The sequence below is a fragment of the Cinclus cinclus genome, chromosome 6 (genome assembly GCF_963662255.1).
Source record: "Cinclus cinclus chromosome 6, bCinCin1.1, whole genome shotgun sequence".
NCBI lineage: Eukaryota > Metazoa > Chordata > Aves > Passeriformes > Cinclidae > Cinclus > Cinclus cinclus.
The window spans coordinates 9104583-9122886 of record NC_085051.1 but is presented as its reverse complement, the minus strand read 5'-3'; the positions used below and the strand labels follow the sequence as shown (position 1 = coordinate 9122886).

Sequence of the window (18304 nt, the reverse complement as noted above, 5' to 3'; positions counted from 1 at the left end):
TACAAATGCCTCCCCAGGTTTAGGGTTGGGATTCAATTCCTCTTCAGTGATGGGTGCCTGAGCTGGACTACTGGTCAGGCTGACTGCCACAGTGAGCCATTTTGTACACTGCTCACCAGACACAAGCTCTGCAGAGAAGCCTGGATGTTGTTTATTCAACAAATTCTGAGGTCAGAATTATCACACAGGAAACAAAAAAAAAAAAAAAAGAAAGAAAGAAAAACCCCAAATCTGATGAACAGGAAATAACAAAATGAGAAGGATCTGTACAAGATGAATTTTGTCTGAAGCTGCTGTGCAGTCACTGTTCATCTCCCTGGTGAGGGTGGCCAGGCTCATGATGGAAGTGGTCAAGGACTTCCTTGGACTTTGATGCTGGGGAACCAGAGGATGGCCCCATTCTGCAGAACAGCAATGTAACCCCCAATTTCTGTGCAATTAAATAGTCCAAGCACCTGGTGATGTGAATTTCCATGTTGAAAGATCTTTTCGGTCAAAGGCACAAGAGTTCAGTGGAGGTCACCTTTGACCCTGCTCTTTACTCAGAACAAGTCAATTCTGGAACTAACGAATGATAGAAATTCCCACTGAAAGCACAAGGGAATGTTGCTGTGCCTGCCCAGCTCTGCAGCCCTACCTTGTGTCTCTTCCCATCAGCTGGAAATGCAGGGCTGGCTCTGCTGGACAGAAGGGGAAGGAGGCTCCCTGTGATCCCAGCCCCTCTCCTGACATCCAGAGGCACCAGACCCGCAGGGATTTGGGAAATCAGCACCACCCAGTGCTGGGTGTGTCCCCAGGCATTAATTAGTGTATCACAGTCTTTGCAGGCAGGAGATTCCTCAAAACACCATGAAACTCATGTGGGTAGCCAAAGGAGATGGAGTTCATTCCCTGGGGCTGAGGCAGTGAGGGTCATTCCATGGGGAATAGAGCTGGGGAACAGCACTGAGCCCAGCTGCACTGCCTGGAGCCATGGGGGATGGCAGGGAGGAGGAAAGCCATGCTCCAATGTGTCTATGGCAAAACATCCCTCCCACATTGTCCCTGGCAATGTCCCTGCTCCCTTCTCCTGCAGGAGCACACCAGCACAGGGAGGGTGAAGCTGTGGATATTTATTAATCAGGTGACTCAAGGAAACCTGTGCTGAGGTCCTGCAGCAGAGCAGTGGAAGGGATCAACTGGTTCAGACTCCCGTGTCCCTGTATGCACCATTTCTTCTGGCAGTTCTTACTTCCTTCTCCTCGAAAACCCTCTGGAGTGACAGCTGGAGGGACCCTATGGAGCAGGGACTCCAGCACCTCCCTGCCAAGAAGGAGATGAAGGGTTTGATGCTGCTGTAGATGCAGGTGAGCACGAAAATATCTGGGTGAACACAGAGATGTAACTGAGCTTCTGCAGGAAATTGCAGAGGCTGAGGAGGAGAGTGAAGAGCACAGTGAGAGAGATAATGATGTCTCTCCTCTTGGATTGCTGCTGCTGGGAGCCACACCTGGTGTTGATGATGTCGATTGCACGGGAAGTTACCACGGGTGTAGCAAAGAGGAGCAGGATGATGGTGGACATGGAGATGAGAGCTGCCTGGCAGTGCTCCTGCTTGTGTGATGGGCACAGGGAAGTCATCATGGGAATGACAGTGAAGAAAGAGAAAATGCCCAGTGTTAGGTGCTCCACACCAACAACCTCAGGTGGTTTTGAAGTTGCCAGCAGCAGCAGATCTTGCAGACTATGATGATGTCCTTACCTAAACTGAAGGGTGTTAGCAAGAACACCCCCCAGTAGTAGAAGAACACAGACAGATGGGAAAGGAAGCTCATGTGCAGCAAAGGCACAATAGGAAAGCAGGACACATCCTCCACCAGGAAGAGAAGGGGAGAGGGGACCATGCAGAGAAGGAAGTCATTGACAGCCAGATGACAGAGTTAAGGATTTTTGGGCTGAGGAGGCAGAGGACAGCCCCATTCCCAGCCATCCCACAGAGGCAGATCAGCAGTGTCACACTGTGTATGGCCATGCTGGTGACATTTATCTCACAGAGATCGTCTCCTTCAGTGGGTGAGGCAGGAGATGGGGTCATGGTGGTCACCTCCATGGATGGATTCTGGGCAGGCAGTGGGATGTGGTCCCTGGCTGTGGTCAGTGGATGGGAGTCAGTGCTTGGAGAATCCAGGGTTGGACCATGCAGCTCCTGAGCAGCTCCCTGCAGTGGGAAGGGTTCAGTGGGGAGCAGTGAGATGTGCAGGAAGGGAGGTGCAGGAAATTGTGGTTTCAGAGAGGGAAATGGGAGGGTTGGGCTGTTCAGAAGGTGATGCAGAAGCGAAGTATCAGACAGAGGAGGAGGCACCTGGGGCGGGCACTGTGGTCACCAGGAGAGGGTGGCAGGAACAGAGCAGCTGCTGGAGGAGAGGAAGGTGGGGGAGGGAGGAAGGAAAACATTCCACTGACCTGTTCACTGTGGGACAGCAGCAGGCAAAGGGGTCTGTGCAGATCAGTGGTGATTCCTGGTACCTCTTCCTCCTTTGGGATCTATGTCCTGAAGTGGATCCTCCCAGGTCAGTAAGATGAAGGAGAAAGTGCCAGATCACCAGGAGCTCCTCACTCCTTTCCTTCTGGCTCCTCTCTGTGCCCTGTTGTTCTGTTTGTTCCCAAGGTTTGGTTGGGTCATAGGGCAGGAGGAAGCGCTGTTGCAACTTTGGCTAGATCAGAGATCCACACCCTCAGAGTTCTTTTCCTTGAAGTATTTTTTTTTTATTTTCTGTAAAAGAATTGGCTGTTGTCAAAAGATCCCCATGAAGAATTCTGCAAATGACTCCTCAGTCCTTGTGATGAGAAACATTGCTTCCCTGCAGAAAGTCCCATTCTCCAACTTCCTTCCCTCATTGGACACACTTCTACCATTCCTCGTTCCTCTTCCCTGATGAGGAATCATTGTCCCTTCAGCAGCAGAGGGATGCTGGTGGTGCTGGTGGCACTGGATTTTTGGCAGCACTGTTGAAGCATCTGGCTGCTTGTCAAAAACCACTGCCATTCTGGGAAGAGCTCCAGAATCATTGCCAAAACCTCCCCTGGGCTCATGGGAGCACCCCTGGGCCATGGACTCCCATTTCCATCATTCCAGTGCAGGCTCACCCAGCCCAAGGGAAGGACAGCAATCAGCTGCTTGCAGCCAGGGCATCAGCACTTGGAGCCCATCCTGATTACAGCCAATCCCCTTGAGGATGCAATGAAAGTGTTTGGAGACCATGTCCAGGATGGGACAGCCACAGCCTCTCTGGGCAACCTGTGCCATGGCCTCAGCACCCTCACAAGGAAGGATCTCTTCCCAATATCCAATCTGAACACACTCTCTGGCAGTCAGAAGCCATTCCCCCTTGTTCCATCATTCTGTTATAAATGAGAAACAAAAAGTCTCAATATTCAGCAAAATTTAGATTGTTTTATTTGATATGGACAGAGCAAGCAGCGCTGGGGAATGTGAGGGGTCACTGCCCACTCCATGCTCCATCCAACCTTGGTTTGCAGCCTCTTCTTATAGGATGGTCTCTTGCTGTAAGTTTTAACTTTGCCAGGTAAACAGTGGTGGTCGAATAAACATCCATCAAGTCCCTGGGTGATAGTCTCATAGATAACCATCTGGTTTTGGTAGACAAAAACTGGCAAAAGTTGGGAAGTCTGGTCTTTGTAGATAGGCAGCATCAACCAAATGAAGACAGGAAGTCCCATTTTGCAAAATCTATTGGAGTATTGTAAAGTCTGATTTTGCAAACTGGTAGTAGATAAAACTTATTTAGAAAACATAATATTCATAACAGGGGGATTTAAAACAATGATTTAATCATGTATTTTCCTCTATCTAATGTCCATGCTTCACTTCAGACCTTAGTATTCTCATTTAGGCAAACCCCAAAACTTTTATGATAAACACAAATCTTTTATCAATGACCACAATTTCCCCACTTCTCCTTTTTTATCCCACTGTTTTGTGTTCGGGCTTCAAATTTTGTCAGTGCTTTTTGTACTAGATTTAATTTATTCACTGCTATTAGTTTTGTTGTCAGCTCAGGATTCATTGCTATCATAGCAACTTGCATTCCTCAAACCACTGGATTAGTCGAAACAAGCATGGAACAAGATAAGGGATGAACAGTAGTCCCAATAATGCCCATGTTAACATAAAACTTATTTTTTTTCCACCAGGCTCCCCCCAGAAAGTTATTCCATCAACTGTTATTAAGCATTGAGTTCCAGGTTTGCACAGGTACACGGGTTTTATTTCGTCTACAATTTTAGTAATTACTTCTCTAGTATCATTATTTTCTAAGCAGCATTTAGAATTATCGAACTTCCTACACACTCCTCCTATTACCTCATGACTTAAACCCTCCCCTCAGGTCTATTGACTCCCCTCGATATTTCTGTTTGATTCCACTGTAATAACTGCTCTGGGCCTAATCCCTCCCCCCTCCATGGCCATTGTTTAGTCATCTGCATTCCTCCACAGATCTAACAGCGAGTTAAATTTAGTTCTGTAGTAATTTCTTTCATTAATTTCACAAATAAATTCTTTCCTGAGGTGGCTAAGTCCCGTTCACTGAGTTGTTGTTTTAATTTTTCGTACAAGTTAAAACTTCCCTCATGGTTTGTCCTTGTTCCTTTGAACACTTTGGTTCTATTTTTTATTATTTTCTCTTTGTAGTAATTTTGCAGTCCTCCCTGATCTGAATATCCCCACATACCTTCTTTTGTGAAGCAGAGGTATGCTTCTCCCACTGGGTAACTGTGGTATGCCAATGGAGCCCACCCTCCTTTCCCCAAACTGGTGGCTACCCAGTAACTTCCCACTTTGTCTTTTTCTTTTGGTAGAGTTTCTTAATTTTGTCCCAACTCTTAGCTTTAACATTCTGTACGAGGTACAGCAGTAATAGCACGGTATATGAAACCCTTTCCAGCACTCTTTTGCCTCTGCTTTGGCTTTCCTCTTTCCCCTTGTTCCGTTCTCAAATAACTCCTACTAGTTATGATCATTAATTTAGATTGTTCCTTGTGCTGATAGGGCATTAAGTACCTTAACAGTTTCCTTCTGTTCCTTTCCTGGGTGAGCACCCCATATGCCATTTGATCAGAGGTGTTCACAAATAATTGAAATGGTCTCTTCCAAATCCAAGAGACTTAGTACAGGGGCTTGAATTAAAGTATATTTGACCTTTTCAAAACTTTTATCATCCTCTTTTGACCATTTTAGGTGATTAGTGGTAAGTTTTTTTATATAGAAATTTCACTTTCTTACTAAATTATTTTTATCTATTGATGATGGTACTTCAGCTGTTTTAAAACTTTCTTCACTTCTTCTTTGATTTTTGGAGGTTCCAAGCTTAGTGTTCCAGAGACTTTCTTAGGATTCAATTTTTTTTCCTTTATTTAGTCAATGCACCAAATATTTTACTTCGGGTTCTGTTAATTTGAATTTTGCTTTAGATACCTTCAAACCCTGTTGTCCCAAAAAGTTTTATAATGTTTTATTGTCCCATTTCTGGTAGATTTATTTATTTTTTTTCTGTTAGTAATAGATTATTTACGTATTGTAACAATTTCACCCCTTCTGGTGGCTCAAAAGACTGCCTCAATTCTTTTAGGGCTTGCCCAAAGAGATTGGGGGATTCTGTAAAGCCCTGAGGCAATACTGTCCAATGCAACTGTTGTTTTCTGCCCTTATTAGGGTTTTCTCAACCAAAGACAAAATAATCTTTACTACTTTCTTTTAATGGGCATGCCCAGAAAGGCATCCTTTAGATTTATTACACTATAACAAGTGTAGAAAGGGGGCAACAGGTTTAAGAGAGTGTAAGGGTTTGCTACTACAGGAAATTTGGTAACAGTTTGTTGATTCACAGCTCTCAAATCCTGTACTAATTTGTAATTCCCATCTGTCCTTTTGACAGGAAAAATAGGAGTAGTTTGTTGGGACATACAAGGTTTTAAAGCCCGTTGTTGCAAAAAGTTTCCTATGACGGGCTTAAGGCCCCATCTCCCTTCCAGTGATATTGGAGATGGACAAATTCAAACAGGTAAATTGGGATTAGTGACTTTCACCTTGCTAGGTTTCATTTTTAACTTTTTTTATTTCCCCAGGTGTATACCACACCTCAGGACACATTTGTTCCTCATCATTTTGGGTTAAGGCATAAACTTTAAGTTGCCCTTGGGGTACTTCAATTTTCAAGTCCTATTATGCTATTATTAAATCCCTTTCTAATAAATTATGTTTTGTTTTTGACAATAACAGCAGATCATTTAATTTAATGGTGTTAGTTTGCACATTTTTAATAACAGGGAGCCTAAAGGTTGGACCTTTTGCTCCAACCATGAGTGTTGGTTCTCCACTAGGTTTACACTCCTTGGCAGATGTTTAACTGTGGGTTTTCTGGCTCCTGATCTACTAAAAATTCCACCTCCTTTCCTTGGGGGCCGATTTTTAATTTTATCAAGGGCTCTTTAATTGCTAAGGTCCCCAATACATACAGCCCCTGACACCCCTATTTGTTCTCCTGGAACATTTTTTCGCCCCACACCCTCTCTTTGCAATTGTTTTTTTAGATGTCTTCTTATTACCGTAAAAGGTGGTTCGCCTTGCTGAATTATTTCCTGCATCATTTTTTTGTTTTGGTGGGGGTTTTTGTGGTTTCCCTCCCCCTTTCTGCTTCTGCTGGGTTTCTCTCTGTGTTTTACGAACTGTAGCTATAAAGATTATATCTTTTGCTTTCTGCTATTTTTCGTCCCTTCTCACATACACTTTTTGGGATTTTCTGAGCAATTTTTCTAACCCCTGATCTTGCCAATCACCGAACTTTTAAAATTTCTTTCTAATATCTCCCCATGATTGAGCAACAAATTGAGATTTTAGGAGGGTTTGACCCACTTGTTTGTCAGGGTCTATCCTGGAGTACATTTGGAGGACTTTCCTCAGCCTTTTTAGCCAATTAGTGGGAGACTCGTCTTGTTGTTGTTGTTGACTAAAGGCTTTGTTGATATTTTGTCCTTTAGGAATTGATTTTTGGATATCTTTAATGTGTATCCATCTTAAGTCCATCATATACTGGTGATGGATATCATTTTGATTATCCCAGCTAGGATTATTTCATGGCCATTTCTGGTCTTTCCTGGGTCCGATCTGATGTTCCTGATCTTATTTGATGTTCCCTCATTCCAGCCTGTCTGGAATCATTTCCCTTTCTTCCGTGGTGAATAGAATACTTAATATAGATTGTAATTCCATCCAAGTATACATCCTTGGCCTGAGGAATTGAGCTAGTTTCTCCAACACCCTTATGGGATCTTCTAATAATTTTCCCATCTCTTCTTAAAAGTTTCTTACCTCCCCTGTGTTTGAGGGACCATTTAAAAATCCAGTTATTTCAGCCTGTTGTCCTGCTGATGGGACTTCCCTCAGGGGGTAAAGGTGATCCTTTATGTCATTATCTCCCTCCTCTGCTGATACTACCTCTCCTGGTGTTTCTCTGACTCCAGAGAGTCCTTTGAGCTATGGGAGTACCAGGAGGAGAGGGAGCGGAGATGCTGGGGGGGTCTCATGAATTTTCTGTATTATATGGAGATGGGAGATTGTCAAGGGTTCCCAACAAGCCTTTTTCTGATTCTCATCCTCTTTTTCATTTAGAGTATGTATCTAGCATGGTTTGGGCTGCTTTGCCCACAGAGCAGCATACCTACACTCCTCTCTGTTAAATGGTTCTTTACAAGCAGCATATGTGATTAATGCTCGACAAATCCACCCCTCAAATTATCCAAACACGGGCCAGTACAGGTTATTTTTACAGATCATTTCCCTGGTGTGTTCTACCTCGCAATATTGAATTAATTTTTCTTTACTTTTTCTCTTGTATAACTCCTTTGTGTCTTAAAATTGCTCCCAAAGGGCTGTCTGCTGGTATTTCTGGCAACCTACTTGTCTTATCTTTATTGATTTTTTTGTGTATCACAAGGAATTGGACCCCTTCATGGATCATTTGGACTTAAAACCTTACTCTTTCTTTGTCCCACTTTTACCTCAAGGGACTGTCTTGAGGTGTTTTGTGCTCCCCCTTGTGTTCCACCTGGTTCCTGCCTCTGCTTGGGTCAGGATGGGAAGGAATTTTGCCTCTACCTGGGCTGGGATGGGAAAAGCAGCTTTCCTTCTCCCCTCTGTGACTCGCGTGATGCTCTCTGCTTTCTCCTCCCGGGTCTCACCTCTGCCTGGGTTGGGATGGGAAAAGAACCTAGCCTCTACCTGGGCTAGGATGGGAAAAAGCAGCACTCGCTTCATCCCTTCACCAGCCGGGCCCCTCGCGGGAAAGCGGAACCGTGGTTGGAAGGACTCCGCACTCGGTTCGTGGAAAAATCCACGTCTCATTCAGCAAGCACACAGTCACCTCCACCAAACCAGACAGTTACTTACAGCTTCCATGGTCTTGTCTGGGTCTTCGTGCACAAGAATTACAGGTGATTTTGCTGCAGTTTTCCAGGGAGCTTTTCCCTTGCCCAGTCCTGGTGAGGTACATCGATGGGTCCCGAAAACCACTGAGGAACTGGGGCCACAGGAGTGGGGCGCCTCCCCAAAACCACAGTGTCTCTCAGGGCTCCAAGGCTGTTCCAGGTTTTAGCATCAATAATTGTTATATAAGAGACAGAAAATGTCTCAATATTCAGCAAAATTTAGATTGCTTTATTTGATATGGACAGAGTAAGCAGCGCTGGGGAATGTGAAGGGTCACTGCCCTCTCCATGCTCCATCCAACCTTGGTTTGCAGCCTCGTCTTATAGGATGGTCTCTTGTTGTAAGTTTTAACTTTGCCAGGTAAACAGTGGTGGTCGAATAAACATCCATCAAGTCCCTGGGTGATAGTCTCATAGATAACCATCTGGTTTTGGTAGACAAAAACTGGCAAAAGTTGGGAAGTCTGCTCTTTGTAGATAGGCAGCATTGATCAAATGAAGTCTGATCTTGCAAAATCTATCAGACTATGGGAAAGTCTGATTTTGTAAACAGGTAGTAGATAAAACTTACTTAGCATAACAGGGGGCTTTAAACCAGAATGATTTAATCATATATTTTCCTCTCTCTAATGTCCATGCTTCACTTCAGACCTTAGTATTCTGGTTTATACAAACCCTAATACTTTTATGATTAACACAAATCTTTTATCAATTATCACAGTAAGGAGATCCCAGCTGTGTTCTGTAGACGTGCAGCGTAATTCCTTAATTTCCGAATAAGCGAAACATTCCCACCTTGGGGTATTTCCCCCAGCTCCGTGAAGCATGACTGGCACGATATTGGGGGTTGGTTCTTTCCCTTTTCCCTCTGTGGAATTTTCCCCATTGTCATGCTAAGATACCTGTTGACTGGGCCCTGGTGACAAGGGGGAGGGGAGGGGAAGAGGGAAACCCCTCGATATCCAAACAGCCAGAAGAGCAGACGGAAGACTGGGCCTCAGCCCATTTCCCCTGTGGAGTTCGGATGAGAAGGACAATCATTGCCTGAGCCTCATTCCTGCCATCCCAGCGTCGGGAGCCATCCTCGCTGCTGTCAGACCCTGCCCTGCTGCCTTCTCGCTGGAACCTGCCACCATCCAGCACTCTGCTGAGCACTGGGACCCACACCGTGAGCGGAGGGCTCTCTCTCCATCTCTCTCTCCCCCTGGGACAGCGCTGCCATCACCCCCAGCCCTCCTGCAGCTCTGCGGGACCCGCCCGCCCCCAGCACCGGGAGCTGCAGCTCAGGGAAAAGGTGCCTGCAGCCAAAAAACACTGGGACTGAGTTACTGTTCTGTTTGTGGGTAATTTCATAGCTGGTGTTGTTCTTGTTTGTCTTGTTAGATATACTAGTAAAGAACTGTTATTCCTACCCCCATATCTTTGCCTGAGAGCTCCCTTAATTCCAAAATTATAACAATTTGTAGGGAGTAGGGATCACACTCTTCATTTCAGAGGGAAGCTTCTGCCTTTCTTTAGCAAACACCTGTCTTTCAAACCAGGACAGGCCTTTAATGATCCTTCCAATCCAAACCATTCTTGGATTCCATGGAAGACAGAAAACTCAGGTAGGAGTGGCCTGGGTCACCCTGGAGACAAAGAAGGTGCATGGAAGAGGAAAAATTACACTGGAGGAGCATGACCTTTCTGCACCTGTCTTGGGTGTGATACGTGAGTTGTCCTATCCTTGACACGATGTTGTACTGTGGAAGGTTTCTGCTTTCCAACGGACAGGAAAACAGGGGACAGAAAGAAAAACCCTCCCAGATCACAAAGTCCCTCTCTTCTGTTAATTATTAACAACTCTCTTAATAATGATTTGTAGTTGTATATTCTAATGTGTGTCTTGTGTCTCCAAAACCTGATTCAGCACTCACGGCTTTCACTCTCGCTTCCCTCTCCGGAAGCAGTGGCAACTTGGTTTCCCCTGGATTTAAGGCAGTGGGGAAAGAAGGGACATCTTCCCCCTGGATAAGAGATGTGGCTGCTGCTCAGGTCTCTCCCAGGAGGAATGAAGAGATCTTGGCAGTGTCTACATCATCCCAACCATTGCAGGCACGTGCCTTAGGCAGAGTTCTGGTATGAGAGAGGTACCTGTCCTCCTCAGAGAGCAGCCAGAACATTCAGAATGGGATAAAATAAGGAAAAGAGCCATTTTGGACACTGTTCATCACGGACTAGCTCTGCAGAGAAGCCTGGATGTTGTTTATTCATCAAATTCTGAGGTCACAGTAATTACACAGGAAACAAACCAAAAAAATGAACTCAAATCTGATGTAGGGGCAGTAGCAGTACCTCCTGAGGGTGGGCAGCTTCATGATGGAGGTGGTCAAGAGCTTCCTTGGACTGTGATGGTGGGGAAACAGTGTAAGGCCCCATTCTGAAGAACAGCAATGTAACTCCTAATTTCTGTGCAATTAAATAGTCCAAGCACCTGGTGATGTGAATATCCATGTTGAAATCTCTTTTTGTTCACAGGCACAAGAGTTCAGTGGAGGTCACCTTTGACCCTGCTCTTTACTCAGAACAAGTCAATTCTGGAATTTAAGAATGTGACAAAAAGTCCCACTGAAAGTACAAGGGAATGTTGCTGTCCCTGCCCAGCTCTGCAGCCCTACCTGCTGTCTCTTCCCATCAGCTGGAAATGCAGGGCTGGCTCTGCTGGACAGAAGGGGAAGGAGGCTCCCTGTGATCCCAACCCCTCTCCTGACATCCAGAGGCACCAGACCCACAGGGATTTGGGAAATCAGCACCACCCAGTGCTGGGTGTGTCCCCAGGCATTAATTAGTGTATCACAGTCTTTGCAGGCAGGAGATCCCTCAAAACACCATGAAACTCATGTGGGTAGCCAAAGGAGATGGAGTTCATTCCCTGGGGCTGAGGCAATGAGGGTCATTCCATGGGGAATAGAGCTGGGGCACAGCACTGAGCCCAGCTGCACTGCCTGGAGCCATGGGGGCATGGCAGGGAGGAGGAAAGCCATGCTCCAATGTGTCTATGGCAAAGCATCCCTCCCACATTGTCCCTGGCAATGTCCCTGCTCCCTTCTCCTGCAGGAGCACACCAGCACAGGGAGGGTGAAGCTGTGGATATTTATTAATCAGGTGACTCAAGGAAACCTGTGCTGAGGTCCTGCAGCAGAGCAGTGGAAGGGATCAACAGGCTCAGATCACTGTGTCTGTGTTTTCATCATTGCTGCAGTCAGTGTTTTCTTCCTTCTCCACAAAAACTCTCTGGAGTGAGAGTCGGAGGGACCCTATGGAGCAGGGACTCCAGCACCTCCCTGCCAAGAAGTAGATGAAGGGTTTGATGCTGCTGTGGATGCAGATGAGCAGTAAGAAAATCTGTTGGGTCACAGGGAAATATCCGAGCTGCTGCAGGAAATTGCAGAGACTGAGGAGGAGAGTGAAGAGCACAATGATAAAGACAACGACGTGTTGCCTCTTGGGTTTCTGCTTCTTGGAGCCACACCTGGCCCTTATGATATCAGTTGTGCTGGAAATGACCACAGGTGCAGCAAAGAGGAGCAGGATGACAGCGTAGATGGAGATGAGAGCTACCCGGCAGTGCTCCTGCTCGTGGGACGGGCACAGGGATGTTATCATGGGAATGACAGTGAAGAGAGCTAAGAAGGCCCAGTGTCGCACACTGAACAACACCAACCACAAGCGCTTGGGAAGTTCATGGTGGCAGCAGAGCTGGAAGAGCTTTTCGACATCAAGCACAGCAGTGCTGACCATCAGCCGGTACAGCCCCCAGAAGCAGGAGATCACTGATAGCTGGAAAAGGAAGCTCATGTATGTCAAGGGCAGGATAGGAGAGCAGCATATGGCCTCCACAAGGAAGAGGAGGGCAGAGGAGATCATGAAGAGATGGAAGAGGAAGTCGGTGACAACCAAGTCGAAGATGGCATGGGTGCGGCTTTCCAGGCTGAGGAAGCAGAGGACAGCCCCGTTCCCCACCAGCCCACAGAGGCAGATGAACAGTGTCACACTGTGTATGGCCACCTTGGTGACATCAGTCTCACAGAGATCGTCCCCTGCAGTGGGTGAGGCAGGAGATGGGGTCACAGTGGTCACCTCCATGGATGGACTCTGGGCAGGCAGTGGGATGTGGTCCCTGGCTGTGGTTGTCAGAGTGGATGGGAGTCAGTGCTTGGAGAATCCAGGGATGGATGATGAGGCTCCTGAGCAGCTCCCTGCAGTGGGAGGAGTGGGAAGTGCAGGGGAGGAAGGCGGTGGAAACTGCGGGGTGTTTTAGGGAAATGGCAGGGTTGGGTTGTACAGGATGGGATGTGGAAGGGAAACTTAGGGAATGGACGGAGAATCTGGGTTGGTCACTGTTTTCACCAGGAGAGGGTGGCAGGAACAGAGCAGCTCCTGGAGGAGAGCAAGGTGGGGGAGTGAGGAAGGAAAACATTCCACTGACCTGTTCACTGTGGTACAGCAGCAGGCAAAGGGGGTCTGTGCAGATCTGCAATGCTTCCTGGTACCTCTTGATCCTTTGGGATCCATGTGCTAAAATGGATCCTCCCAGGGTAGTAACATTAAGGAGAAAGTTCCCAGATCACCAGGAGCTCTCCATTCCCGTGCTGCTGGCTGTCTCTGTGTCCTGTCCCGCTGTTGCTCCCCAATGCTCAGTGGGGTCATAGGGCAGTCATAAGTGCTTTTAAAACTTTGGCTACGTCAGAACTCCACTCCCTCAGTATATGTCTTGTTTTTCTTCTCCCTGCAAAGGAAGTAGTTTTATCTTTGTGAATGGCTCCTCATTTCTCCATAATTAGAAACATTCCTTCCCTGGATATTTTCCCATTCTTCAACTTCATTCCCTCTCCTGACAGTTTCTATTCCTATTTTCTCTTTCCTGATGAGGAATCATTGTCCCTCCAGCAGCAGAGGGATGCTGGTGGTGCTGGTGGCACTGGATTTTTGGCAGCACTGTTGAAGCATCTGGCTGCTTGTCAGAAACTGCTCCCATTCTGGGAAGAGCTCCAGAATCATTGCCAAAACCTCCCCTGGGCTCATGGGAGCACCCCTGGGCCATGGACTCCCATTTCCATCATTCCAGTGCAGGCTCACCCAGCCCAAGGGAAGGACAGCAATCAGCTGCTTGCAGCCAGGGCATCAGCACTTGGAGCCCATCCTGATTACAGCCAATCCCCTTGAGGATGCAATGAAAGCTATTGGAGAGCAGGGTGCTGTGAACCCCCTTCCAGCCCTTCCCCAGAGCTGCTGCTCCTCCTCAGTCCTGGGAACACTTGAGGGTGCTTTGACCTGATCCCAAACTGTCCCTTTGCCAGCAGGGACACCTTCCACTATGACACATTAATCCAGACCCATCCAAGCTGGCCTTGGACACTTCCAGGGATGAGGCAGCCACAGCCTCTCTGGGCAACCTGTGCCATTGCCTCAGCACCCTCACAGGGAAGGATTTCTTCTCAATATCCAATCTGAACCCATCCTCTCTCACAGGGAAGCCATTCCCTCCTGTCCTGTCACTCCATGCCCTTGTCCAAAGTCCCTCTCCAACTCTCCAGAAGCTCCTTTATCTCATGGATCATGAAGTGTTTGCACTTGCAAGGATTGTCCTGGTGAGGGGACGTGAGATTCCATAGCTGGGGACACAAACGTGGTGCCAGCAGGGATGAGAGGTGACACTTCTGGTCCCAGGGCTGCCACATGTGCCAGTTTCCAGTAGGAGCATCCCAGATCCCTGAGGCATGTCAGCCTGGGTAGGAACCATCTCACCTCAGCTTTCCAGGAATTCCTTGGAATTCACTGTAGGCTGCTGTCTGACTCCCAGGTGAGTGTGAAAGGTGACTCAGAAGAAATCTGCCATTTTTTAAGAATTGTAAGCAAGTGAGCATCGTTGATTCCCCTCTTCCCAGATGAAATGACATTGCTGAAATCCTAGATCATCCCTCTGCTGTGTGCCTGCGCTGCAGCACACTCACAGAATTTATTATTCCATAAATCCTCCTGGAACCTTCATGGTAAAAGTGAAGTACTGCTGAAATTGTGACATACAAGTGACAAAACTAAATTTGAACTTGAAATCCAAGTTTAGCATCACATTTGCTGTGCAGTGTCCTAAGGCTCCAGCACTGGAAAGAGAGGGGACAAGTTCAGGCAATTCAAAAGACAAGATTTTGTGTCGACGATTTAGATGGAGATGGGCATTTCAGACTTGTGATCAGAATCCAAATTTACTGTGAGCTAGAGATGCTTATATATCAATTTTAGGAAGGCTTTTAAAGTTTTACTACATTGATTGATTTGGTTAAGCATCACACAAACTAACTTAACATTTCTACTTATTCAATCTTCTTTCCTGTTGCCAGTCTTGATCCAATCTTCTTGTCATCTTCAAAGCTCTGTTTGTCCTTGCTAAGGTATCTTGGTTGTCAAACTGTGTATGCTGATTAAATCCACAGTACTCTCTCTCTTAGCTGCCACATCTCCCCCATTCCTTTCAACTAAAAATACACTCTTAAGTGACTTGTCTATTAATTTTTTCACACACTCTAAAACTCAAGGAACAGCCATAACAATACATGCCTTAATCTTATGCGTGTCTTGTGTCTCCAAAGCCTGACTCAGTACCTTTCACCCTCCTTTTCACTTTTCACTTTTCTGCAGGGACCATCTCACCTGCCCATCAGGATCCTGCCAGGGCTCACTGCCATCAGTGACAGGAACTGCATCAAAGGAGAAAAGTGCCTGCGGCCAAGAGGACTGGAACAGGGCTCCTGTTCTGTTTGCTGTTAATTCCATAGTTGCTGATATTTTGTTTGCCTTGTTATATATGCTTGTAAAAAATTGTTATTCTTATCTCTCTATGTTTGCCAGAGAACCCCATAATTTCAAAATTATACTAGTTCAGAGGGAGAGGATTTATTTTCTCCATTTCAAGGGGAGGCCCTGCTTTCCCTGGCAGACACCTGGCTTTCAGACCAGGACAGGGAGACAGTCTGTCCCTGGCTGAGTTATTCTTTCCTTGACAAAATGTTGTAGTGTGGAATATTTCTGCTTTCCAATGGACAGGAAACAGGAGACAGGAAGAAAAAACCCTCTCAGATATCAAAATCTCTCTTCTGGTAATTATTAACAACTCTGTTAATAAATGCTTTCTCGATGTTTGATCTCATGTGTCTCTTGTGTCTCCAAAGCCTGACTCAGCCCCTACGGCTTTCACTCTCCCTTCCCTTTCCAGAAGCAGTGGCACCTTGATTTCTCCCTGGATTTAAGGCTGTGGGAATGATGTCTTGGTTTTTAACTTTTGTATTTTCCAGAATCTCTGCTGCTTAGTGTGTAACTCTGAAACTTCATATTTGGTGTCAGTAGCTTCTCTGCACAGTGTTGTTAGACAAAAGAATTTCTTTCTAGCTAGAGAATCAAGGGTAACTGGCACCCAAAAAGCAAAAACAATGGTGAGGGAGAGGGGACAAGCCAGGGGGCTGAGACTTCATAGCCTCAGGCTGTGGTTGGACAATTGACCCCAATATGTTGATGAACCAAAACTTATAAAAGTGGAAAAACTGGTGACCGGGATCGATCTTGGATTTGATTTGGGTGTAGCCCCGGCCAGGCTCTTGCACTGCCCAAGGTTTATCCTTTCAAGAAATACCTATTTTATCCCTTTTATCCTGTCTAGTCTCTGTTCCACATCAGCCTTTCCAGGCAACAGTTCTGGCGACCCACAAAGGGACATCAGGGCATCTGGAAAACCCCTGGACTGGAGGAACACCCAACTCGTGCTCCCCCATTCCTGCTGGTATTCTGGGGGGTAGGGGTGCAGCTGCAGTCCAGAAGGTATCAGAGCCCAAAACCACCGGGACTGGTGCAGAGACTCGTGAGTAACTGGACAGAAGTGGTATTGTGCTTTAGGATCTAAGTGAGGTGTTAAAGGATCTCTTGTAATTCTGTTTAGTGTGGAAGGACCCTAGGGCTCCAGGAGGAGTTGCTGGTGCACTCCATCTCCCCCCTGGTAGTAGGAGAGGGCGCTCACTGAAAAGCAGGGTCAGAGTTCAGTGCTGAGCCCAGCGCTGGTGCGGTGGGGAAATTCCCTCGCTGCGGCTCCGAAGGGCTGGATGTTTGAATCCTGCCCGTTGCTTGTTCTGCGCTCTCTCTTCCTGGAGATTTTGATCTCCGTGGACTTTCTTACTTGTAACCGTTGAGATATGGGGTGTATATTCTCTTGAGAGTGTTGTAATAATAATATTCCCAGAGATAGCCCTTTGGGGTTACTATTGAAAAACTGGGGAGACCTCACGGGAGGGTGGAGCTGTTGTTTTTTAAATCCAAACTTATCAGACTCTCAGGAAAGATATGGCCTACTTGTGAACTTAATAATGATGAGGCATGGCCAGGAAGTTAGGATAAGAAATTAATATCAAGTTTGAATTCCTGTATATATGAAGATCGATACCTCAATGAATTAGAATGTTCTAGGCTTTGTATGATCTTAGCATGTCAACAGAGCCCAGTAGCAAACAAAAAGGAAGGGCATATCTTGGTCTTAAAGAAAAAAGAGGAGAAGAGTAGAAAAGGAGAAGCTGATAATGAATACTAAATGTTAAAGTAAGGAGGAGGCAGAGTTCAATGGTGTAAATATTGCTTAATGCTTTCTAGAATTAGGATTAGTGGAAGCAGAGCTAATATTCCAGCAGAATCTGCAGAGAGGGACAGCTCTTGCTTGAGTGGTTCTGAGGAGGAGGATGAAATTGATGAGACAATTGCAGCTTTGAGCAAGCAAAGGAGGGAATAGATAGCTTAAAAGGCCATCAAAGAACAGAGCCCAATAGTGAAACGTCCTAGATCAAAAGTGGAAAAAGAAAAAGAACCAGTTTTACAAACCTTATTACGACAAACAGTTGGCAACCAGGAGCCACAACAAATGGTAAGGCAAAACCAATACCCTTTGAAATTGTAAGGGATCGGCATTGATAATTGAAAAATTCCTACAGCATGGTTTATTAGTGCAGTGTGAGTCCAAATTCAACACCCCCATTTTAGCTGTTGACAAAGCAGATATTAAGTGTTACCGATAAGTAACGGGATTTAAGAGCAATTAACAGAATTACAGAGGACATACACCCAGTAGTAGGCAATCCCTACACCCTTTTGACCACAGTGACAGACAAATGAGGATGGTTTACTGTTGCAGACCTGAAGGATGCCTTTTTCTGCATTCCTATACAGAAAAAAACAGCCAAGAGCTTTTTGCTTTTGAGTGGGAAAATCCCAAGACGGGGAGGAAAAGTCAGCCTACTTGGATAGTTTTACACAAAGGTTTCAAGAACAGCCCACCAATATTCAGAAACCAGCTAGCAAAGGAATTGGAGGACTGGAAAAGATGCCAGAAGGAGCCAGAAGGAGTTTTTCTTCAATATGTGGATGATATCTTGACTGTGGCTAGAACCAGAGATGGCTGCCTACGACTTACTGTAAATTTATTAAACTTGTTGGGACTTAGTGGGTATAGAGTTTCTACAGACAAAGCACAGATTGCTAAAGAAGCAGTAGTGTACTTGGGGCTTGAGATCTTCTGTGGACAGCGACAGCTCAGCAAGGAATGGGAAGAAGCCCTCCCAGAACTCCCAGAGCCCATAGAGTGAGAGAGGTGCAAGCCTTCCTGGGAACTGTAGGTTGGTGCTGTTTGTGGATAGCAAATTATGGACTGCTGGAAAAACTCCTACATGGAGCATTACAAGCAGCTGAGAAAGGAAGTATTACATGGACTGAACACAGTAGAGCAGCTTTTATACAGCTGGAACACTCA

General features: G+C 46.1%; 1 protein-coding gene and 1 pseudogene across 1 annotated transcript; both read right to left on the bottom strand.

Moving 5' to 3' along the window:
• Positions 1-1183: 1183 nt before the first annotated feature.
• On the bottom strand, positions 1184-2089 carry LOC134045005 (mas-related G-protein coupled receptor member H-like; annotated as a pseudogene).
• A 9365-nt stretch (positions 2090-11454) lies between these two features.
• LOC134045479 (mas-related G-protein coupled receptor member H-like) lies at positions 11455-12609 on the bottom strand. The gene has a single exon (XM_062495276.1). It carries the CDS (start codon positions 12607-12609, stop codon positions 11689-11691), a length of 921 nt encoding a protein of 306 aa, XP_062351260.1. The 3' UTR covers positions 11455-11688.
• Positions 12610-18304: the final 5695 nt, after the last annotated feature.